The sequence below is a fragment of the Pipra filicauda genome, unplaced genomic scaffold (assembly GCF_003945595.2).
Source record: "Pipra filicauda isolate LSUMZ 115617 unplaced genomic scaffold, ASM394559v2 scaffold62_size3274119_pilon, whole genome shotgun sequence".
In the NCBI taxonomy this organism is placed as follows: Eukaryota; Metazoa; Chordata; class Aves; order Passeriformes; family Pipridae; genus Pipra; species Pipra filicauda.
The window spans coordinates 3014205-3039675 of NW_024104787.1; the positions used below are offsets into that span (position 1 = coordinate 3014205).

General features: G+C 40.7%; 1 protein-coding gene across 25 annotated transcripts in view; it reads left to right on the forward strand.

Moving 5' to 3' along the window:
• Positions 1-6679: 6679 nt before the first annotated feature.
• The window catches only part of CLASP2 (cytoplasmic linker associated protein 2), a 142521-nt gene continuing 123729 nt past the window's right edge, over positions 6680-25471 (forward strand). For 14 of the 25 annotated variants that reach the window (XR_005566130.1, XR_005566129.1, XM_039388304.1 and 11 more), the window contains exons 1-2: positions 6681-7556; positions 18386-18464. Coding sequence is in view for 21 of the 25 variants with exons in the window: in XM_039388304.1 (XP_039244238.1) it covers positions 7362-7556; positions 18386-18464 (274 nt within the window). In the remaining 4 variants the exon portion in view is untranslated. Of the gene's footprint in view, positions 7557-18385; positions 18465-25471 lie in introns of all 25 variants that reach the window. The other 11 variants (XR_005566127.1, XR_005566128.1, XM_027729186.2 and 8 more) reach the window with 2 other exon arrangements.

The window sequence follows — 25471 nt, forward strand, 5'->3', positions numbered from 1 at the left end:
TTGCATTCATACAAACCAGTAGGTTTCTATGTGAGAAGGGCGGACAGCCAAACAAAAAAAAATATGATCTGCAACAACAGCTAGCTTGGATTCTTTCTGTTGCTGCACAGCGTTATCGGTAATAGATACGGCAGGTAAAGTTCCAACGGTATGCCTTCGGTCGGGAATACTTGCGAAGATCTTCCAGGAAGGAGTATTTACCACGAGAGGGAGCTCTCAAGCAGCCAGAGAACTTTAGCAAACCGCAGAGGAAAGCATGTCAGAAATAGGCAACAGCCAAAAAATTCGGTCACCTTTATCCCGACATTTGAGTACAGATGAGTGCAATATTTTATGGAAAAAAAAGCATTTTAAACTATATTTATGTAAATGTCTGTATTTGTTAAACAATATCTGTATAAAGAAGACTTCCTCTTGTTTTGAGAAAGAACCCTTCAACTTCTTACCTGAGAAAAACCTTCCTTGATCAATACTGGTAATTAATGTCAGAGTTCAAGTAGTAAATGACTGCTGAGTCTGGCCTATTTATAGCAGGGCTTGCATTACAAAAACAAAAGCAAGCCAAACCATGGACAAACAAATCAGACTAGAAATGTTTTTCCGTTTCCCTTCTAATTCCCATGTAGCGAGAAGTGGGTTGCTTTGTGCAAACGGGGGCAGAGTCTGGCACTGCACTAGTGTTACTAGGATGAGTATCACTGCACTGCCTGGTTTGGAAAGTTGTATCTATGTGATGAGAAAGATGACACACTGCACATTTTTTCATATTCTTCAGTGCATTCACTGTCTTGCAATCTTCCTGCAGATAATAAAAATGCTGTGACTTATTTTGCAAGAACAGAGATTTTTGCCATTCCAAGGCCAAAATGCACCCAGCTACACGTCCCTTGATACTGCTGTGCAGTACACTGTGTGCTCACTAGTTTTTACTTTTCAGGTCAGATGAAACAAGTATTTTGGATTCTTTCCTAGTTCTTTCATACTGCTGTTACAAACAGCAGCATGACAATACAGAGCTCATTGCATCTACATTGAAGTAGTTCTCACAGGTATTTTAAATACAAATTTAATCAATTTATTAAGTTTAAAAATTTAGAAAATTTTATATTGATGAACTATTACATTGAGCTATTGCATCCCAAATTTTTTCCAGCATGACATGAAATCATTATACAGCAACTAAGCTTTTACACACAACACTGGCACACTATATTCCACCACAGAAATTTAAAGATATAAAAATATAATTGATAAAGGTCTCTCAAACTAACCTGCTGCACAAGAGATGCAATCCTTTGCTTGACAAACCACAGTTAAATACTTATACCACTAGAGACAAACATCTCTGTCACTGTGCAAAGAGGACATAAAGGATACTAAGTTACGTGTGCTTTGAGTAATAATATAAGGCATGGTAGACTAATATGACAAAAGAGAGGTGGCAACTTACACGTTAATTCTGACACTATTTTTATCACCCATAGTTTTTCATTTGTTCTTCCTTCTCTACATCACATGAATCAAGAAAATTAACAAATGACTCATAAAAGATTTATCAGGGTGAATTATTTCATTGCAGCATCTACATGTTAAAACACATTTGACAATAAGGAACAAATTAATGCCTCAAAGTAATCCAGTAATCAGGCATTGGTATGATTTCCCCTCACACCCCATTTCTGTAATCAAATTAACTTAGTATGTACAAGAAAAATACCAGATTACTAGTTTCAGCTGCTGTTTTACAAATAAGCATATGAGTGCGATCTCTATTAAATATGTAATTTCAAGAACATTCATGGCACAAGCTCAAATGTAGCAGAGTTCACCGAGTACATTTTTAATACAGTTACATTTAATTTATCTTTAAGGCCTTGTGAGAAAAATGGGCAATACTACAACTAGCTTGGTACATATATTGCAACATCATCATCAGAATGTTCCTTCATGACTTATTTCTTTATTTTCAGAAGACATTTATTACTTCATTATTCTGATATTATTAATCTCAGAAGGAGGAATTGCAACGATTCTTAAAAGTTATTAATGGTGATAAATTCAGCTTGAAAAGATGCACATCATCCTTTTGAAATTAACGTAACAAAATATGAGAATAAATATCTATAAAACATGGATAACAAAACCTGCCACTTTTCTGCTTAAAATAGCTTACAAAATATGGCAGTATTTTACCTCCTGGCAGTATTAAGAAAATTCTCAATGTACTGATCTCCAACCTATAAACAAGTAAAAGCCTATGGGTATTCCAGAAGACATTAAAAGGTAGTATATGACTGAAGGACACCACCTCCAAGATGCAATCTGAACATTTGCTTCAAGTTACCAGGGTGGAACATGATGTAGAAGTGCTGTCCCAGCTGCTGAGGAATCCAACAGGAAGGACAACTTTCTCATGGATTTCTTGAGTGTCAGCCTAGGCTACATAAAGTGTAATTTATCAGAGCTTCCTGAGTGACTCATGTTTAAATTCACTCATTTTTTTTATGGCCTATGTTTGCTATTTGTAATAAAGAGACCTTTTTATCAGAGAGTTTTTAGGGGATTTTTATGGTTCTTTCAGAGATGGGGTTATAGCTTCTCTGTGGGAAGGATTTCTCAGAAGGGGAAGTCAGTCCGTGGAAGTAGCTTTTCTGCTGGAATGACCGATAGGCTTGCTACAGAAGACCCATAACTAGGTTGCATGAGATCCCATTCTAGTTTTCTGCTAGGCAGGGAAGGAGGGTGGAAACAGAGCCCGAAGCACAGTATGTGTTCTCTTATCAGTCAAAGGAACGAAGAGCATGGTATCCTCCCTCCCCAGCCCGTGTGTGCCATTCTTGCCTTTTTCAGAACAGGAGGGTACGTGCAATAATCGTGCAGCACAGTCGTACGGGATGGGGGTGTAGGAACAGGTTGGGTGTGCAGTTCAGGTTGGAAACGCGCCTCACTGGATTAGTGTCGTTTACCTCAGCTCCTGTTGTAATTGCCCTGGTTGCTGGCAAGTCACAGTGAGAAGACTAAAGAAAATTTTGATTCTCCATTCAATTACTACAGGGCTTAATTGCTTTACAAAATATTATGCATCGTACAAATACACAAGAGTAGTGGATTTATGCTCACATGCTTGCATATCAAAAAGAAGATTACATTCCAAAGGAGGCAATCTCCTTAACTGAGAATAAGAGGCTTGAGTGAAAATGCCTTATTTTTGGAGCCTAGCCCACATCCCTAGGTCTAAAGTCCACCAGGACCTTGTGAGAACATCTACAACAAAACCGTGTCATTTGTCCTAGCTGGGGGTCTGCTCTAAATTCAATGTTGGAATGCTACTTCTGTCTTGCTAAAGTAGGAAATGAGCAACTAGAAGCTCTATTTGCCAAATCAAAATGCTATTTGTTTGCAGAGGAAAAAATCAAGAAACATTTATTTATCCCACAAAAAAAAAAAAAAAAGATAATTCTTCTCAGTGCTAAGATTTCAAATGAAATTGCCTTGATCTTAGCAAGCACCTCAGTGATGAAAAGGCTACCAATTTTCTCCTGTTACATCAATAAGAGTACATCAAACAGTGTATCAATAATCAATACAGTATAGAGGCACTAGTCATGTCAGGTAGTAACAGGATGAAATACAGTAGTCTAATCCTCTGATTTTACAGTGAGGCAATTATTTTCTACTGTTTTCTAAGAAAACACTTATTATGTGAAATGGGGAAAAAAAATAAAAAGGTAGGCCATATATCCCAGCATGACTTTTTGCCCTTAACATAGCTTTGTGATGTCGTCTCGGGGTTGACAAAATAGTTTCGATATTTCAAGTGTGTTTCTTATTATACTTTGCCCTGCCCCTCAGCTTCAATGCTATTCACAGCAACTAGATTACCTAATCAGTATATTTGCTTTGAATCAAGAGAAATTCAAAAAAGCTTGTACCATGAGCTTTACCCTCTCTTTTTGCTTAGGATTTTATTTCTTCAGAGACTAACATTAAATCGGACCGTAATGAAAAGCAAATATTATATCACTTGGGGGTTTGTTTTTAGAAAGTTGTTGGACAGGACAGGAACTGTTCACAGTTGTTGATACTTGCTCAGGTCTTTTCTACTTAGCCAATGTTACTAGATCAAGTTATTTTCAAAACTTTCACAGCAAGAAATTTGATTTTCAAACTTATGACACCAGTGAATCAGATTTGAGTGCACTGAAAAAAACCCATAGCAAACCAGTTTCATTTTTCTGATATTTATTTTTCCATTTCTAGAAGTTTCTAGGGTTCCATTTTCCTATAAAAGCAACCTGTAATTCCAAACAGTTTTCATAATCTATCTTTGTAAATGACATTGCACACACAGGATGAGAACTATTCAGCTCCATCCAAAATTACATTTTTTTATATGTGCACAGTGAAATCAAATCCATTGTGAAAACATGATGAGCAATCTGTAATATTTTTGTAAGATTAAAATAATCTCAAAGTACAATACATACATTTCTGTTTTAAAGGCATCTTTAATGTTTTTAACCATCACCATTACTGTAATGCCTAGGGATTGATGAAGCATGGGATCCTCAGTTTGCCACATACCACCAAAGTCAACAAAAGGCTGCTTGTGGTCTTGCCTCCTGCCATGCCTGTGGATGGAGATCTCTTCTTTTTTTTTTTTTTTTCCAGATCAGTGAGACAGAAGGAAAGTGTAGAATTCCTGAGAATGGAATTTGTGAGAAGCAGGCACGTAGGAACACTCTAGTACCAATTTAGTTTGGTTTACACTGCTGTGAAACAGCATTTGCAGGTGTGGTTCCTCAGCTTATACCTGTCTAAATCCTGCAGCAAATGAAGGCAGTACCCTGCTTTCCTGCAGGCTCACCCTTCTCCAGTGTTAACACCACCTCTGTAAGGAAGGGAAGAACTGTATATATGAGAGCAGGGGAAGAAGACTGCCTGTAATAACAGTGGCTTCCAGTTTAGTGTAAGGTGAACCCTCCCAGTATTGGAGGGGCAGGAGACCAACATTGCTACCCATTGCCATTGACAGGCGTTGTTACGCTTCCCATCTTCTGAATCCTGTGCTTCCACCCATAGGATCCAAGAGCCAGCCCAGCTCACTGACTCCAACTCCGTAATTTAGCCCATATTAAATCAACCCAAGTGGTCAGTGCATGCAGGGTCCAGCACAGGGGTCAAGCAGAGCAGCTTGGGTATGAGGAGGGGGAAAGTGACCTCCTTGCCTTTCCTTTCCCGGCATGTGAAAGCCACAACCATACCTTCAGAGGCCTGAGAGGCCACACGAACGCACCCCAAGGCAGAGGGAGGGAGAGAATAGAGCTGCCTTTCCCTTCTCTAACATCAAAGGGACTTGGAATAGTTTAAACCGATCCTAAAACAACACCTGAAGTCACATCACAGCCCACTAAAGGGTTTCTGTCAATTCCTGGCAGACTCCATGCGGGTCAGCCATGCTGGGGCTTTACTTGGGAAGTTACCAACTGTGAACTTCCGTGTGCAGTTCTGGGCTGCTCAGTACAAGACAGACAAGGAGCTACTGGAGAGGGTCCAGTGGAAGGCCACAAAGATGAATAAGGGTCTGGAACATCTTTCTTATGAGGAGAGACTGCAGGAGCTGGGCCTGTTCAGTCTGGAGAAGACTGAGAGGGGATCTTGTTAATGCATATAAGTAATTCAAAGGTGGGTGCCAAGAGGATGGTGCCAGATGCTTTTCAGTGGTGCCCAGCAACAGGATGAGGAGCAACAGCCATAAACTAAAACACAAGTTCCACCTCAGATGAGGAAGAACTACTTTCCATGGAGGGTGGCAGAGCACTGGATCAGGCTGTCCAGGGAGGTGGTGGAGTCTCCCTCTCTGGAGACATTCAAAACCTACCTGGACATGTTCGTGTGTAACTTGCCCTAGGTGACCCTGCCTTGGCAGGGGGATCAGACTAGATGATCTCCAGAAGTCCCTTCCAATCCCAAGATTCTGTGATTCTGTGTAAATAATGGCGCGGGAAGTCTGGTGGGTTGTGCTGGATTTCTGGAATAGCACTGAGCACCCAGGTGTTACGCAGCTCTGAAGGGAATAACCCATGTCTCTCTGGAGTGCTACTGAACACCGGATGCCAGACCCCATTTTGCAGACAGCAGAGCTGCAGGTCCAACTGCGCTCGGCGTACCGGGATGGTTCCCCGGGGGCCTCCCCCCCTCACACCTGAGCACGGAGCAAGGCGAGAGAGGCTGCAGGGCTTCGCTGGGCAAAGCGCTGGGAAGGGGAAGACAGGCAAGGAGGGAGGGAAGCACCCGAGCACCCCGGCACCTTTCGCACCGCTTCCCCTGTTTCTCCAACACTTCTCCATTCTCCCCAGGGCACCGGGCTGGCACCGCGGCGAGCAGCGCATGCGCCTCCCGCCGCCGCCGGACACGACCCGCAGGGGTCTGGCCGGGGCAGTCGGCGGGAGGGCGTGCTGTCCATCCGTCCGTCCATCCCCCCGTCCATCCCCCCGTCCCTCCCATCCCATCCCGCCGCAGCGCGGGGCGGGACGCGCAGCCCGGGCGCGCGCTCTCCCAGGGGAAGCGGGAGCCGCGGCGGGAGGCGGGGCCGCGCGGGCCACGCCCGGTGTGTGTCCGCCTGGCGCCGGCCGGGGCGGCAGCGGCGGCGGGAGGTGCAACTTCAACGGGACGGAGGCGGCGCCGCCGCGGCAGAGCCCGGTGGGGGGAGGCGCGGCGGAGCGTGAGCGGCTCCGAGGGGGACTCGCCCGGTCCGGCCCGCAGTGGAGGGGAGCGAGAGGCGCTGAGACCCGCCGCGGCGAAAGTTTGGGAGGCGCCTCGCGGGCGGGCAGGAGGGGCCGGAGGCCGCGGCGCCAGGAGCATGAGAGGTCCGCGCCGGCCTCGCCGGTGCCCGTGAGCGGCGGCCCAGGAATCGCTCCTCCCGCGGGAACCCCCTGAGCTCGCGGCCGGGGTGCCTGCGAGCCCCTCCAGCCGCAGCGCCTGTTCCCGGGCTCGATTTCCCGTCCCCTGGCGGGGGAAGAGGAGGGGCGGCGGCGGGAGCCCTGCCGGGATCCCTCGGGACGGCGCGGAGGCGGCTGGAAAGCCCCGCGCCCCAGTAGGCGGCTCCCGCCGAGCCCTCCGGCCGCCGCAGCCCCGCGCTCCCTGCCCGCCGGAGGGTTCGCCCTGCGGGGAGAGGAGGCGGCCGCCCGTGTGCGCATGGGGGCGGCGGGCGCGGGGCCGGGGCGGAGAGCGACGGGAGAGGCTCCATGAGGACGGCGGCCCTGTCTCTCCCCCCTCCGCCGCCCGCCCTGCCCTGGCCGCGCTCCCGACCCTGAGGCCGCTCGCTTCGTCTCCGAAAAACTTTTCCGCAGCGTCCGAAGATGGAGCCCGCCGGTATGGATTATTTCTGCGACCAGGTACAGCAGAAGGACGTGGGCCGCAGGATGCAGGTCGGCCAGGAGCTGCTGGAGTACCTGAGCGACCCGGCGAGGTCCCCCGATCTGGAGCAGGACCAGCAGCGCCTTGATAAAGTGATCGACGAGTTAACAGCGTGGGTCAACTCCAGTAATTTTAAGGTAAGGCTGCTCGGCGGGGCTTGGTGCGGGAAGACCATGATTCATCATGGTAGGGGAGGTTCAAAACCCCGGATTACTTTTTAATCAGGTAAGAGCAGAAATAAAACTACATTTGTACCAGTTTTATCCCTTCCTCCACAAAGGGAAATTCCAAAATTTTGAAAGGGTGGTTAATGTTTACTTGTTTCTATTCCTCTGTCCTAAAAGAAGCAGTAATGGGTTTTTTGGTTTTGCTTTTATCATTGGCTAAACGGTGTTTTGGTTTTGTTTTGTTGGTTGTTTTGTTTTTACACACAACGTTAAAGAAGCACACCCGCAACTGTAATACTCGAGTTGTGTTTCTTATTCAGAAACAAGATAGGTGATGATTATTTTTTTTCAGTACCACTCCCATTCCGGGGTCTCTGTACTTGGGTGTAATGTTTCATGGGATTGCCATCGTTTTCTGCAGGCCGTAAAGAGTGGTGTTTCACGGGATCTGTATCACGCTCTGTTGTATTTCGTATGGTTTAATGAATAATTGGCTTCTTGGGGTTCCCATTGTAAGTTTAAAGTTGTTTATATGGTCTTTAGGTGACTTTCCTGTACGTGGGAAGTTCTACGGTGTCTTTACAGCAGCCCGATGATGACTCACGTTTCGCTTTTTTCTGTGTGCGTGTGTCTTTTAGGCTGAGCCGCAGGGAAGCAGCGGTCGCGCCCGCACGCTCAGGGTAACGCTCGCGAATTGTTCTGACGTCGGTCAGCCGATAAGGCGATTGACAGCTCAGTTTTATTGCCAAGGACGATCGTGTTCGCACCGGCGGTTTTGTAAATTTCTTTTTTTTTTTTTTTTTATTTAATTTTTTTTTTCCACCCTTCCCCCCCCCTCGCGGTGCGGCCGGGGCAGGTCCGCGCCGCCGCCGCCTGAGGGCGCTGCTGGGCCGCGCTCGGGCCAGACCCGCCCTGCCCGGCCCTCCTCTGCCTTCCCGGGCCACTCGCACTTCGGACCTTTAAACTCCCTGCGCTGAGCTTATGGTCGGGCTTTTTCTGTTTCCCGACACTCAGGAGGCGGGCGTAGGGCAGTATGTTCCTGAAACGGGTATATTTTATTTTTTTTTCCCTCCGTTGACTTTACAGGGTTTTGTTGGGGTTTTTTTTGTTTGTTTTTTTTTGGTTTTTTTTTTTTTTTTTTTTTTTGGCACGTAGCGCTTCTGAGTTTGAGCTCTGAAAATAAATAAGGCTTAACTTCCATTTGCGCATACGATTTATTTATTTTGGAAGCGCGTTTGTCGTTAAAGGTCACGTTAGCTTGAGGAAATAACGTGTGTTGGACAAATACAATTTATTCGCCTTTAAATTCATCATCTGAGGACAGTTGTTGGGGGTAATTGATCTTTAAAAATACCCTTCTGCTTGAAGAGGGCTGTCTACTTAACAGCATAACGTAAAAGTCTCTTTCTGGACTTATAATTTGGCAGAATTGGGCATTAATACTGGAAAGTCCCTTTTCGAAGTGAATTTTTCATAGTGTAAGACATTTTGCTTGTTGTTGATGTAAGGTGATAGAACTCCTTAGCTGTTAGGATTTTAGGATGAATGAGGACTACTCGGTACTCCACACGCCTCAGTCACGGAATCACAGAATAGTTGGGGTTGGAAGGGAGATCAGCTAGTCGAACCCCCCTGCTAAAGCGGGTTCACCTATAGCAGGTTGCACGGAATCACAGCCAGGCAGGTTTTGAATATTTCCAGAGAAGGAGACTCCACAACCTCTCTGGGCAGCCAGCCTGTTCCAGTCCTCTGTCACCCTCAAAGTAAAGGAAGCTTTCTCTCATATTCAGATGGAACTTTCTGTGTTTCAGGTTGTATCTGTCGCCCCTTGTTCTGTCGCTGGGCACCACTGAAAAGACTCATGCAAGATGACTGTATTACAAGTTCTAAGGTTTTAAGAAACAGCTTGCATAATAGTTAAAGTATTTTTGTTATCTCTTTTCTATGTCCGCTTACTGGTGGCTCTCTATACATACAACGTTCTGTTTCAAAGCATGCTATAGGCATTGTATTAATGGCAACAGCACAACATATTGGGTGTTTTGCTCATGATCAATTCCAGTGTTCCTGGCTGCAACTGCCAGCATGTACTGCTTCAAAATGAAAATGAAAAATACCTGGAAAACTGGTTTGTGTCTTGCAAGTGTGTTTTTTCTTATGCAAGCAGACATGTAACACGCTTAAGTGTTACATCTTAATTTGTTATTAAACTTGGGGCCTGAACAATATAGAGGAATGACTGCCACAGGCTTCTGAGTATTCTCAAGAAAAATACTGGTGATCTATTTTGGGTTACTGTATTTTTAATAAGTTGTTGGTCACCCTTTCCTTTACTGAGGAATGGATATGTAGAGCACTTGGACAATTCTGCTTATCATCTCTTTCTTCTTGTATCTTGCTAAAGGTCTTAGAGGTCTTCAGAGTTCCAAAGTAATTAATCCTTCCCTGTTGGCATAACTGGCAATATCACAAGCAGTGCTAATGACTGGAGACTGGCTTATTTATCAGAACTGCTGAACTAGATGAATTGGAGATACAAGTGGGGAATACTGGAGAAGGTTTTGAAGGGGAGCATTTTTCCACTCTTGGTGACGGATATGGATAATGAGGGGATAACTAATGTGACTTGCCCAGGTTGTGCCATCTTTCCTTCTGTATGAAAGCTGTTCTTGCATGCAGTGTGCTCTGCTGACCATACTGGAAAGCGAAGAGGCGTGATCTGGGAGCTCTATTGCAACTCCTGCCTGTAAAGAGAAAACCTTCTATGATATGCCACTCTAGAAAGTTTTTGCCTCACATAATCAGAAAGGAGAGGATCTGGAGGGAAATGGGAGGGCTGATTTGGCAGACTTGATAATGACTGGGAAAAAAGAGTTGGACAGTAAACAGTAAACAAGTTGGACTTAATGATCTTTTTCATCCTAAATGATTCTGTTATTCTAAGTATGGGCTTGTTATGAGCAAGGTCGAATTAACTCGTCTCGAAAAGATTTTGGCCAGAAGATGTGCGTAATTTAAATTGTTATTGTGGATCTCATTAGAATGAAAGAATTCCTCACTGAACTGAAAATTGTTTGCTTGGTGATCTGGTTTATTTAATATTGGTTGGGACTGACCTCTCTTCTACAATATAGGGCTTTGGTTTTTTGGGTGTCTGTCAATCCCTGTCCCTCCTCCCCGACTGTTTTGCTAAGGGTATGAGGAACAGGAGTAATTAAATTAAATACAAAGTATAAAAAGTTGAGTGATGTTATTATTCTGCTCATATTCGTTCTCCTCAAGCTCTGAAATACTTGGCAATCTCAGAAAATTGGAACAGTGCTAATATTTGCGTTCAGACTCTGCAGTGAACTTCAAGCAGTAAATTAATTCCCCCTTCTGAGGTTATGGCTACTGATTGATATTTGCTGGTGTTACTGGGTTAACCTGGATCTTCATCTGTGTATACATGAGTTTTGATTAATACATCTCTTATTTCTCTCTTGTACTTGATAGTTACTTGAAATAATTACAGTATTATCTAACTGTACAGTCTGGTGACTCAAACTGTTCTGTGTCTGGAAATCTGTTTTGAACTTCTGCTGAAGAGATGTGGGATGGAGAAATACTGCTTTTCAAGTAGAGCCTTGCAAACCTACTCATCACTGTTAGCATATTGTAAGTTTTTTTTAAATTGAATAGTTACCCTCATAAAAATTATTTTTTGAGCAGTAAAGCCACCTCTTGTTTCTTTATGCAAATCAAACCTGATCAAAAGTAATAAAACCCCATGGTAGTTGCTCAAGGTAATTTTATATAAAAAGAGTAATTAGGAATGTTTGTGACTGTGAGTCACCTTTGAATTTCCTGCCTTTGTGGTCAATATATGAGTTTTTATTCCTCAGCTGCAGTAGAAAAATAATTAATGATTGCTAGTTTTATGTCAGAGCAGCAGTTTGTTTGCCATGGAAAGAAGAAAATCGTATTTCGCACTATCTGTTTCTGATAGTGTGGATAATATGTTTCTTTGAGGCGAATCCTTGGAATTATCTTTTATTCTATGCTTCCTGCAAGAGTGAGATTTTTCTTAGCTTTATTTGTCTCAACACCAAATACCAAAAGATACTAACATACCAATAATGTTACTGCCCCATTTTTGTATTTTCTTGGTTTGGCAAGTATTGATTTTGGTTTGTCTTCAGTTCAGCAGAAGGCCAGCAGGAGGAGCTTTCAATTTCCAGAAAGGAAGAGTCGATGTGAACTGTAATTGTGCAAATAGTTAAAGACAGGCGATTAGAATGGTTGTCTGAAGTTCTTGCAAAGAGATAGGAGCAGTTGTAACTTCATTGACTACATGTATGTGTGCTAAGTGCAAGCTAGAATTTAAAATTATTTGAACAAAGTAGAGATACTGAGATCTGAAAAAAAAGAGGAGAGTTCAGAGATAAGAAATGTGAGGTTGTACATTTCAGTACAAATAGATGAATGCACAAATGCAGGATGTGGGGTATGTGATTAAGTAGCAGACCTTAGGAGGAAAATGCGTGGGTTATTTTGGATCTGAAGTTGAACACAAGCCAACATATGCTACACAAAAGGCAAATGCTGTAGGGAATTGTAGGACTGTAACTTGCAGGATAGAGAAATGGAATAAAAGAGGACCCACCTAAACCTTTATTTTTCAGTTACTATATAGATCCTGGTATTTCCTTGGTCTTTGTCAGTAAATAGTGGTAATTTAAATGTCTTTGGAGGAGAAATGTTTGACTTTGAGCTCTTTGCTGAATTTCATTCTTCCTTTCTTCAAGTTATTTGTTTGATCTTGGCTATGTGGGAGTTAATTCCCTTATTCCTATATAACGAGAACGTGGTTTGATCTGTCCACGTATGAATCCAGTTTTACTTTTGAAGCTCAAGGATTCAATTCTGTCTTGAGTAATAATTACTGGTTTTTTTCATATATTACGTATGTCCTGTTCATGGAATGTTAAATCAGCTGTTGAATGTTAGCCAAATAATGAAGCAGATCTCCAGAAGACAAGGGACACTAGCGAGAAGTTTTAATTATTTTAAGTTTAATTAAAACCAATTTTGTCTGGTCTTTAATTAGGAATGTGGCATATGTAGTCTCAAAGACTCGGGCATCCCCTCCAGAGGTGGAATTGACAATTCTCAGTTGTTTTGCAGCTTCAGTTTGTGTTACCCAGCCTAAGTGTAGTCCCCGTTGAAATAGCAGCTCTGCTGCCCCTGTGGCCAGGAGTTCTCTGTCATTCTTGAGGCAATTAACTTTTTGTTGATGTTGAATTCATTTTCCGGTGTTTCAGCAAGCTGATTTGGCTCCTGTTACAGGAGATTTAAGTGTATCAGATCAAATATACCTGCAAATTGAGAGGGGTAACAGCAGTGTCCCTTTTAGCCTGTGGTTTGATTGATTTGGGCATGAATAGAGACCCTTTCCAAGCTCTGTGCAGTGTGTGTAAGAGGAGAGGTGCATCCTTCAGAGTGGAACTCTCAGCAGTCAGTGCATGTGAGCTGTACATCGTCCAATCTGCGTTTTTAGTGGCATTGCTGATTCAAGCAGTTTCTCTCCCTGGCCGCAGAATGGGGATGGTGCGTCATTCCTTCCTTGCTCTGAGGCGAGTGCTTGTGAGGCTCCACAGTAAACAGGCTTGGGGAAGAGACCTGGCGGAGAAGATGCTTTCTCTTGTTCATTTGTCAGGCTGGTTTCCTAAAGTGGGTTACCATTCAGCTGCATGAATGCGTTTCTCTCCACAGTAGAGGAGCTGGTGCAGAGGTAGGAGTAAGTAGCAGAGAATGGGGATCACTGTATGTTTAATACAGTTTAAATAAAAGGAAGTGGGAAAGGAAATAAGAGACCTTGGGCACAAAAATAATTTTATTCTTCTGGAAGAACGAAGTCCTAAAATAAAGGGGTTTTTGTTTTGCTCCATCAGTATGCTTCAAAAGGCTTTTGAGTATAATTTTCTTTTGGGAGAAAAAAGCTTTCTTTTTTTTTCAGTATTTATTATTATTTATAAATACCATACATCTCATTTGTCTTCCCACTGCTTTTAAAGAGGCTCTCTTGTCACTTTTTTCACTGCAGCACATGAAGTTTAAGCCAGACAGTCTCAAGAGGAAAATGGCTTAAAATGCCGAGTGTTGCTGCATTGTATACTTTAGTTTTATGTTCACATCCTTGGAACAATACCTATGAAAAATTTATGACAATAGATAAGAGAGGAGCATTTAATGTACATGTAAAGCAAACTGTAGATATTCCTGTAATGTCTACAGTTCAGGATCAAGCTGGAGGCAGTACATGAATTTTGTAATACTGATCACTGTATTGTCCACAGAATACAGAACAGTTTGGAGATCACGCTTTCAGTCCCTATGCAAGTCACTTTGAAGGTAATGAGAAATTTTGAAATAACAGAAGGTTGTAAACATTTTTTTCCAGTAACCATTTTGAGTTCTTCAGAATTGGCTAAATGTTTCTTAATTAGTGCGAGGTGAGGGATGATGGGAATGTTAAAGTTCCCAACTTGGGGAAAGGGCATTAAAACATATTTTCATTTTTTATAAGCTTTAAAGTTTTTATGAGAGCATTATGTTTGCTTTTTCTGGCTACAGTACAGGAGAGGTCAACATAACATCGACCTCCCAGAAATCTGCCTGTCAGGAAGGTCCTCTGAAGAAGCCAAGCCTTTTCAGTGGAGAAATACACTCATCAGTCTCTGGATAAACATGGGCAATTCATTCAGCAATCCTCTGGTAGTGTAGGTACTTGGACTGCAATGCTGAAATGTTTTGTGGTTGGTCCTCACAGGAGAATTGTGAAGGGAAGATTACCAGAAGTAGTTTGGTAGTCTCTACCCCTTCTGAGGCAATGCGGGTTGCATCTGATGTGTATTTTTAACAGTAGCGAATCTTGGATACTCTAGAAGACTCTTACCTTGTTGATAGTTTCAAAACATTGTTTTGAAGTGAGTAACCTTGCATTTTTAGATAAAGGAGTCTCTACGTTTGATAATGAACTTGGACTCAAGTTGTTGAGCTTGAAGACTTTGTTAGATTACCAGCAATTCTGTCTCTCTCCTTGCAATGTGATATGATATATTTTAAAATAAAATACACACTATTGGAATTGGAAATGTGTCATTTGTACCCTTGAAGATAAAAGAAGCAAGGGAATGGAAATAATGCTTTCTTGTCAGCTAAAATAAGTATAGGTGATATGTGGTACCTTCAGCAGCTGGGACTGCAGTTTTGGCTGCTGTCAGCAGAGGCAGCTGCCCAACTGCTGGTAAGTGGCAGGGAGAATGGAGTCTGAAGGTGACATGGTGGGACTGAAAAGCCACATGGGTTGAAGAAATGACCCAGGAAAACAAAAGCTTCCTTCTGCCCATGGAGCCAGGGACAATTTTTTTGTATCTGTGCAAGCTTTTGTCTTAAGGGAGGAAATGGAATATGGGTAGATCTCAGAAAAGTGGGCAAGGTGGATAGAGTTGGACTGGGAAACAGTAAAGGGAGCAAAAAGTGATTGAGCATCCTGTGCAATAGGAGAGCAGAAGTGTATCCAGGAAGATGAGTAGAGAGAACTAAGAATATGGAACTTTAAGAAGCGAAGCACAGGTGACTGCATGTTTTTATATCATGTTGAGCTACTTGCAAGGTGCTTGAGATTACTTGAGAATTGAGAATGTGTACTTTTGGTCTTGGCTGACAATACTTTAGAAGAAAATCTCCTGAAGTTCTTGCATATGTCTTGTTCCAGCACTGCAGGGCTGGAACAATGCTTGTTCTTGCAGGGCGTAGTTGTTTGGCATGCTCTTTTCTGTTTGTCAGTAATTGTTAGTGATACCACAGCTGTCCCCATGGTGACAGGAAGTGCAGTGCCTTAACTTCATTCTTTGGAGTTGCAGATAGTAACCTCCATAATTACCCCATTAGCTTCTCATGACTAGTTACAGATTGTGATCTGCAGAATCTGTATTTCCATGTACAATATAGAGATCCTATGACAAGGGCATTCATATTAAGGTCATTTGGCAACTTAATGCAACTAGAGATGGTTTCCTGGTAGTGTCCTGCCCCTAGATGGCCCCCACAAGCATGGGAAATTACAGAATCACAGTAAGCATGCATGGTTATCCAGATATGGTTTGAAGAACAGTATTTCTTTTCCTAGCGAAAACAGAGGTTATCCAGAGAAGAACAGGGGCAGTTCTGGAAAGCACTGCCAGAAAGAGAGCTGGAAAAGGAACAAGCTGCAGAGCAAGAATAAGTTCAATTACTAATCAGTGGTTCAATTCATAATTGCATTTTGTTTGAAACATCTTGATTTCACTGAAGAGTCTGGTCCTTTTTTATCCAGAACAGATAAAATATTTCTCAGTTGGTTTGGCAATTTTGTTATGGTCTGAGAAGTCAAGGATGGTCCTTAACACTGGGTTGTTAAAGAACAGCTCAACAACTAACCACGTCCAGTTCAAATGAGCCTAAATTTCTTTTCCCCTATGAACCTTAAAAGCAGTGTTTAAATGCTTCAAACAATAGTGAGCTGATGAATCAGTCTCAACATACAAAGGCTCTTTCTAGGCAGCAAGCAGAAGGCTTAATGAATGCAGAGTAAGAAATAAATCCATTGATTTTAATCCCAGAAGGCATTCATCCCTCACTGAAGCTGGTGGGGAAAGAGCAATGATGCTAGTGAAAGGTTTTTCTATTGATAGTGGAGAGCCCATGTTGGTAAGTGGTCCCACATAGTGTCTCAGAGTTTGGAACCTCTTTGTTGCAGATCAGTTCTGCCTCAGCTTAGGATTCTTTTTTTTTTTTTTGAATGCTGCTCATGTGGCCCCATATAAATTGTTAAGGGCTGCTTGAATACTGCACAGATGATACCTACCAGAAGATGCTGGAACTCAGAGCATTGTGTATCAAAGCAGAGACATGTTAAAACCAATTTACAAAACTAGTAAGAGATAGTTAACTTGCTATACTCTGTAGTTGTGTGGTTCAGCTGACTTGTAATGTGGAATGAGAACCAATTTTGTAGCTAGAGCAGTTTTGCATTAGTTCAGCTTGTGGTCATATCATACTTTCTTACTCTCCAGATATTGTGACTTTTCATAGCTGTTATCTTTCTGAAGTTGCAGACCATAGAGGACTTTGTATGAGCTACAGATCACACATGCATGCCTTGCTATTTTTGAGTTTCTGAGCAGCACTTGTTCAAAACAGTAGAAATCTTCCAGACAGATTTTAGAAATACGATCAAATGTGTGGAGAAGAGTGAGAGACTCTGTAACCTTCATAGAAGGAAAGGCTGCTGTTCATGCATTAATAGACCCCAAAATATTTGCATGGAAAGGTATCTTAAAAGTTGTCACTGGAAGACAAGTCTAAGCTGCGACTCATAGTCAGGAAACAGAAGCATAGGAAAACAATGTATATCCAGAATGAATGTCTTATTTCTTTCAGGCATTGTTTTTTTTAGATAGAGATTTTGACTCTGGTTCCATACAGCTTGACAATCTGGAAAATAACATTAAAGGAAGCAGTTTGTGGGAAGTCTTGAGAGTACTATAAAAGCTGATTTTTTGGGGGGGGGGTCTAAGTAAGTTATTAGTTATAGTATTCTGTGTGTGTGGGCCATGTGTATGCACATGCATATCCAGTCAGATTTTTTTCTTGGCCTGCTGTCTAGTGTGGACAATCGTGGCAGATAAGGATCTTAAGGAAACAGAGTTGTCCAAGAAAATATGATTTCAAGTTTTATGAAAGTAAATAGCTAATAAAGGGGAAGAATTCTGCTCATGAGTTTATGGGGAGAAATTTGCAGTGCATGTCTTACTTGAAAATAAAGAGGAGGAAAAGCTGTTGGGAATGGCCAAGCTTCAGGTGGTTGTTCCTTTGACAAATGGTTGTTCCATTTGCACCTTCATGGGCAGCAAATTGAGTTAACTACAAGATGTGAAAATGCAAGTTCTGGTGTTCCTAATGAACTATTATAGGAAATTAAAAATGAAATCTTGGAGCAATAGGTAGGATCATTAATAGTGAAAAATGTGTCCTGACATTAAAGTAATTCAGTCTAACTGATAATTTCTGATCGTGTTTTTGTGTCTATATTAGTGGGTATTGTCCTGTCATCCAGCTTCTGTTCATGGATGGGGAATTCCTCGCAATTCCAGTAGTACTTTGAACTTCTTTCTGTTTTCTGTTTTGTTTCTTTGGTTTTTTGGTTTTGTTCTTGTTTTTGTTTGCTTTAATTTTTATTTTTTTAATGAACAAATGAGAACTAAAGCTTCCCAAGCTTAACAAGCAGGTGGACAAATGGTATGGTCTGAACTGCTAAGGAAAACAGTATTAGCTTCTGTCAGTTATTTTCTTTTGGGAGTTTGGAAAATGATGTAATGACCTTAGTGGATGAGCTAAGTAGCCAGATTGAAATAAACTCTAAGCATCTGGGAAACCTACTAAACCTTGGTTTTGTCTGGGCTTTGTAGCTGAAAATACAAACCCACTGGATTTCTAATATTTTTTTTTTCTGGTTTAAGACAAGACCTGAAAAATCTGAACTGCTATATGCAAATAAACTTTATCCATTCCAAACATATTCTGATAACTTTGTCTTAAGAAAAACTTTGAAGGAATTATCAGCTCTTTAATTGAAACTTTAATTTATCTTTAGGTTAAGATACAGTCTTTCAGAATGCTTGAATTTATATGTCTAATTTATGTGAAATATATTCTAAAAAATTGTTTAGTGATCAGTTTTATAACATGTTTATAATATATTTTTGTTTCATCAGGTAGCACTACTGGGATTAGATGTTTTAGGTGCCTTTGTCGACAGACTATCAGGACGCTTTAAAGCCTATATAGGAACTGGTAAGTGAAGTATAACTTCTTTTTTAAGACCAAAAAGTAAAAGACACTTTCTCCCTCGCCCTTAACAGCTGAAGTAGAACACGTTGAAAACTTTCTGAGCTAATTATAATATACTGGTAGGCATTTTACTGATGTTGTTGGAATTGCAATAATTGTATAGTAACATATCATGATTCACTTGTCATGCAGTCACTGATTTCTCTGTGGCTGGGATTTTTTAAAGGTTCCAGGAATGTCTTTTCAGTAATTAGTTTCATGCTGTGTGGTTGCTAACCACTCCCTGAGATAGTCATCTAAAAATTACATTGAAACATAAGTGTTATCTTTGACTTGTGTTAAAGATTGAAGGTTTTATTTGCAGACCACTTTAATCAGAGCCTTATGTCTGCTGAAGCCTGTAGTCTCCCAGGATTATGTGGTCGACCTCCTGTTAGATAACGGACTGTAGCTTTTAGTCGTATAAAGTTATTACGGGATGAAAGAAAAGTACTGACTGTTACTCCTGTGTGAAATGTTTACTCGAATGAACTTCAGATTGAGAGATCCACATGTGCCTGAGCATGAGACAGTTGTTCTGGGAGGTACAAGCAAACTACACTGCTCAACTCATTTTACTGCTGTCCTTGAAAGGAGATAATGATATTAGGGCAATAACATTGATGTTATATTGCTGGCTATTTTTAAGAGAAGTTTCTAACTTAATGTCCTTTTTCAAAATTTTTGTGAGTTACCTTAGGTCATGCTCCCAGATCCCCAGATATCTCAAATTGTCTGTCAAAATTCTAAGCTTTGTCTTCTTTCCATATCTGCTTTTATAGAGTGCTGTAGAATTTGTGTCTATTTTGTGTCAGAGTGTTTTTCTTTGGCTGATTAATTTTGTATTGGAGTGCTCGAAGAGAACTGGAGGCATACTGTGCTATGCACAATATTGATTTCTGAATAGTCTCCATTTATAGCTACAAACAGTGCTAGGCTTCAGAGTTTCACTCTGTTTTGATTTCTAATTTAGTAGTGTGTAGGACTTAAAATTACAGTAACTTTATTAAAAGTTGGGAAGCTTTTAATTTCTTTTTAAGAATAAACTTTGAGAATAGTTTGAAAACACTATCATTTGTTGATATTTTTTGTAGTTTTTCGTCCCAGTAGTTAAGTAGTTTGAGATTATGAGCAAATTAAAGATTTACCTTTCAGTACTTAGTAGCATTTATATTAAAAAATCCAGAGTAGTGGCATTGAGTGACCATCAAAAGTGTAATATCAATAGACATCTGAAGCTGTGTATTACAGAAGTATTTTTTAGTTAAACTGAGTAGTAGTGCCTTCAGCTGAAGTTGGTCCTCTGAGAATCTCCAGAATCAAGACCTGTAGAGTACATTGTGCTGAATATGCAAGTTACTGTTGTGCATGATCAGCTTATATAAAAGCTTAACAGACACAGAAATGTTAGTTTTACTAAAGGCAGAAAACAATCTTTATTTTAGATGACTTTTTTAAAGATTCTCTTCAGTTGGTAGCTGTCTCTCCAAGTCTTATAACAAGACTGGGTTAATTTTCAGTGAAGCAGTAATACAAAAACTTTCGTTTAAGTGTCTAGAGTTTGTATAGCCTAGGGTTTATGAGAGTAATTAAAAGCACACTGGTGAACAAGAAGACTGCTTCCTTCAACAAAACTTAAAGAACCAGCAGTTTCCTAAATCATTTCTTGATCAAATAAATGTGAGTATATTATTTTTTGAAGACAAACATAACAGAACTTTCCCAGGCAATTTAATTATTGCTTTGAAATACTCAAACTATAGTTAACTTCTCACTTATTGCAGTAAGTTACTGTAGGTACTTGCATTTTCACAGAAGATCAGGATTACACCATGACTGTAGTGAAGGATGATGTATATGTAAAATACTTACTGAGTCTGTTCTCTACCTTTATAAAAATACAGTGAATCCTATTTTCTAGGTCAAGTTCCATTTCTATAGCTGTTTTTTTTTTTTTAATAAACTACTGGTTTTTTGGTCATAAAAATATCTGGAGCCTTAAATGTATTTTTGTAATAAAGAATGTTACGTTTTGGTGACCCTGAGATGTTTTTATTCGTGACTCAGATCTCAGTAAATGATGGAAGTATAATAACGTATTACTGGACTATAGTGTGGCAAAACATATTCCACCCCACCTCCCCCAGTCCCGATTTAATTTCCTGTTCAGTTATGATGGGGATAGAGTGAAGAGAAGAACAACTAATGTGACTGAATATTCACCTCCATAAGCGTGACAGGCTTTTGCTGTGAAGTGAAAAACACAAATACTTTATTATTATTTCAATCTTTACAGCTACATTTGGGCAAAATCAATACAATAGTTGTAGGACAGATGTTTTCCAAAATTTCAAAGACCGTGTTAATTATCTTTGTATTGAAGTATAATGCCTGATAAGAGACTTAAATCAGTTTCCTAGGTAACAATCTAATGTTGCAGTAAATTTCTTCAGAGGTGTTATCCTTTTATGATTAACCACATTGCGCATTCTCTGCAGCTGGCATCAGTGTCCTGGAAATCTGGAAACACAAATTCAGAATCTTTCTTTTAGCACTTGCAGTTAAGATTCTTGAAAATACTTTGGAAGCAATAAATATCAGGGTATGTGTTCATTCATGAGATTATGTGTCTGTATTCTAGGACAAATAAAGCAGTGTTTAAGCGTTACACCTTTTGATATTTAAAACTACTACTTGTTCTGTGATTAAAAGAGATTACATAAGAGTACATAATTACCCTGTCACAATCTCTTTTCCCAGGTGATGGCATATAAATAAGAGAATATTAGAATTACAGACGTATGTGTCCATGTGATAAAATTTCTGGGAGAAGTCTTTACACTTGTTTTCTAAAACAAGTGATGTTACTTGGTGACAAATTCTCTAAAACTTTAATTAAAAAAAAAAGAAAGAATCTATGCAGCCTTTCAGTGCTTTTTTTTTTTTTCTGTCCTGACTGGCTAGCACTGAAATTTTTTTAGTAGTGAGGATGAATTTTTCCTGAAGCGATCCATGTTTGAGTGATAGGCTGTGATTCAAAGTACCAACTGCTTGCTGCCCATGGAGTTTTGACTGTATGACACCTAGAAATGAAGTGCTGCTAGATCAGAGTAGAGAAATCCTAGCCTTTCTTGGTTTCTGTAGGATTCTAATTAATATTAGTTCTCTAAAAAACCTAGCCTAGATCTTAGCCTAGAGCTAAGAATATTTCAGAAGATGGCATGAACATTTTTTCTTTACCTTCTGGTTTTCTTTCTAGTCTAATGCATCTCTTGCAATTCTCTTCTCATATTCCCGAGACTGACACCTTGATAGATTCATGAATGTATCATATTAAAAAATGTGTTTGTTTTTTCCCCTCTGCTACTGATGATGAAAAGTATGTCTCATTAATCTCATTAATGCTTTTCTTAATTAGCTCCTAGAGACCCCAAGAAGCTCATTATTAATGTCTGAGATGGCTTTTGATTGAACTGACTGTGACCTGGACTTTATATTGAGGAGGGGAGCAGTGAGGACCTCTCTGAGAGTCTGCTAATGGTTCTTTGCTTAGAAGTAGCCCTTGGCCATGTGGATCTGTCAGACTCAGCCTGTTGGTGGCCCTGTAGGAGCCCCTGTAGGATTCCATTATCTCCTGTGCATCTTGCCCAGAAGAACAGAGACTGCTCTAATTGCGGAGGCAGCTGTTTCCTTCCCTCCTTTCTAATGACAGCTGTTCAATGCTGCTGCCTGAGCTGGCAAGGTTTCTGAGGAAACGAGGAAGATATTGCTGCCTAGATTTAATCTGTTTCTGTCCTCAAAGACTTTTCTTTTTAGTAGCAGAGTTTTTACCAACACTGATGATGTTTCCTCGTTAAAGATTCTTACTTGCTTAATGCCTTTTTGTAAGTCTTTGTGGTAATGTAGTATCTAAAGTTGGTTCTTAGAAATGGGTAGATGTGAGACTTAAAATGGGCACAGGTATACAGAGAGCAGGTATAAGTAGTCAGGAGAGAAGAAAAAGCAGTAATAGAAACTGAAAAGCTCCAGAAGGAACTCTTGTTAAAGTTTAACAAAAGGAAACTGTTTGTGCTACCTATGGCATTCTTTGCTGCATGGGTCATATAGTTAAGCTGTTAAGGTTTGAAAAATACATTGAGTGCCACACTAGGCACTGACTTCTGTGATTTACTTGTTTTATCATCCTCAGTCCTGGTAGAGGAAATAAATTTTTAATCTCTCAAAGCTGTATTCTGACTTGAAGGCTGGTTTTGGACTTAACTCGTGCATCTAGTGTCCAACTAGTGGTGATAAAATTATTATGTGAATTTGTATAAAAAGAAAATTTGTTTAGGTTTACCAAGCCAAGAGAAGGAAGACAATGGAAAAAGAAGCTGATGAGATAATAACCTTTGTTAGGGATATAATAGAAAGTAAAAAGGAATAAGTAACAGATCAGATGTAAATAGAAGGTAAATCTGGTAGAATCAGTGTGCTATAGAATATTTTTTGCTAACAGTTTTAAATTTTTTTCAGTAATCAAAACGTGTAAAACTGTGGTACAACAATGTAGAAATCTTAACAGACAAACCTCAGGAGTGGTTGGAAGCAGTAGGAAGCTTTGGCAATATCCTAAAATGTGGCAAAAAGGCAAGTTGGAATATAATGCTTCACCAAAAACATAGAGCAATTGTAAAAGGAATCATGGTCTCCTAAATTTAGTTTAATGTTTCTCAGCATACTAGCAGAAATAAATACCAGAAATAAAGATGTCATATGTTATTGGGTTTTCCAAAATCCCTTTGAAATAATTAAAGAAACTAGGCAACAGAAGACGTAAGATGAATAAGGTTAATATGGAATTGTAGGAATGTGTGAATCCAGACTGAATGTGACAAATTATATACTTCACTGAGTAACTTGTTAGGAGGTTACCACTTTGAATACAGCCTTCATGTATGGTCCTACTTCTCTTTCCTCACCTTTCTTTTAATTCCAGCATCTATTTGAGGAGGCAGAGCTGTTGCTTTCATGTAATAGCGCCTGGCTTACCTTGATGTAGAGCGAAAGCCTGTGTTGCACTGTCATCCCTGATGCTCGGCTGTAATTGCTGCTTTGGGCTTAGGTGAGGTTTCTTATGAGAACTCAAAAGATTCTTGTGCTCTGTGATTTTTGACTGGGCGGGACTACAGAGGCACAAGGAGAGGCCATGAGACTTAGAGCTGGGACAAGAGAAGGGTGATGAGCAAAACAAGATGCTGGGATGGACCCAGGTGTTTCAAACATTGTCAGAATTTTTTAGGTAGGAACATGTGTTTCTCACTCATTCATAGATAGGCAGGACATCTAATATGATTTCAGCTATTTTTCACTGTAGTTCTCCCTAGACATGCCTTAACATTTGGAGAAAAAGTGATAAAGCCACGAGGAATTCAAATTGAAATATGTTTGGTGAAGTTCCCGTTCTAGTTGAGCGTTTTGAAACTCGATCAATAGACAACCAACTTCAAATAATTTCCTATTGGAGCTTATTCTCACAGAAAAGATGAACTACCAAACTGAAAACCAGCTGGTGGTTGCCAGCATTCAGCAGCCTAATTTCATTTGTCTTGTGCAAACAGAATATATCATGTCTTATATGGGGTCTTACAGAAACTTGAGATTTAGGAGGAAAAAAAAGCCAAGCCTGCAGACATTTGGGCCCTTCAACAGCTCCCACAGCCAGTTGTCCTTTGCCTGAGCTCCACAAGTGACAAGTGTTCAATAGCTGTGCACACTGAAGTCTGCAGGCTGTCATAGCTTAGTTTAACTCGGTGACCTCATCTCTGTTCAGCAACTTCTAGGAGCTGTTCTCTGTGCTTGCCTCAGTGATCTGAGCGGAGCCCTGGTATCTGCAGCTCCGTCAAATGACTCAGCGTGCTAATTAGTCACAAAGGAGCCGTGTTCCCACAGGACTGGCACTGGCTGTTTGTTTCCCTCTCTGTAAAGCTAGAGTTGCCTTCAGCAACAATCAGGCTAATGTGGCGGACCTCGCTAGTAATGTATGGTGTGAGGACAAGGTCGGTTCAGAAGAGCTGAAAATGGTCATGAAAAGTACTGTTGGCAAGAAAAATGTAATTAATAGGTATAACAGTGATTGGAAGTTTGTGGGAGGGGTCAAGTGTACTCCCGAAAATCACTTGAGTTCTGGATGTTTCTTCTTCATTCACAAAATGGAAAAAAACCCCAAACCCAACCACCAAACAAAACAGAAGCACCCCTTAAAAATCCTAAACCAAACCATAAAGACAATACCCCACACCATCAAAACAACAACAGTCCAACTCAAACAAAAAAACCCCAGACACTTCAACCAGTAAAATGAAAGTAGCTGTAATAATTTCTTCAGAGGAGAAAGGGAAGAGAACCTAGATGAAAAACCTTGGTAATGGTGGCGGGAGATGTCAGTGGAATATCCAGAACCAGTAGAATTAAATACTCAGATTAGGACAATAAGAAAGTGTTCAGATATTGCTGAAGGGAAAATTCAGACTTGAGCAATGTATTTGTCCAGTAAAAATCATGGTACAGAAATGACTGCTGTTTTTAATGTAGGAACAGAGGACTGAGGAGACCTTCTGAGTTTGATTCTGTTCCCTTTCTTTTGCTGGTGAATTTATTGTTTAGTTATTACTATAAAGTTGTTAAGTACTGATAAAATTATTTCAGATCTCATTTTCAAAAAGTAGTGTGATATACTTATTTATTCTATGAGTAGAAAAGGAAAACTAATTTTTAGCATCTTAACTAGAGTGGAGGAGCAGAAAGATGAGCTGGGTGAGTATTGTGGGCTGTGTTGAGTAAGTTTCACCTAAATTATGTGACTGATACTTGCAGCTCTTAGAAAACTTGGTCAGATCAGAAACAAGAACTGATGCAGAGGGTTGAGCTGTCAGCAGGTAAAGGTTACCATTAGCATGTAAACCGGCTTTTTCTAGGTGGTGTAACACGTG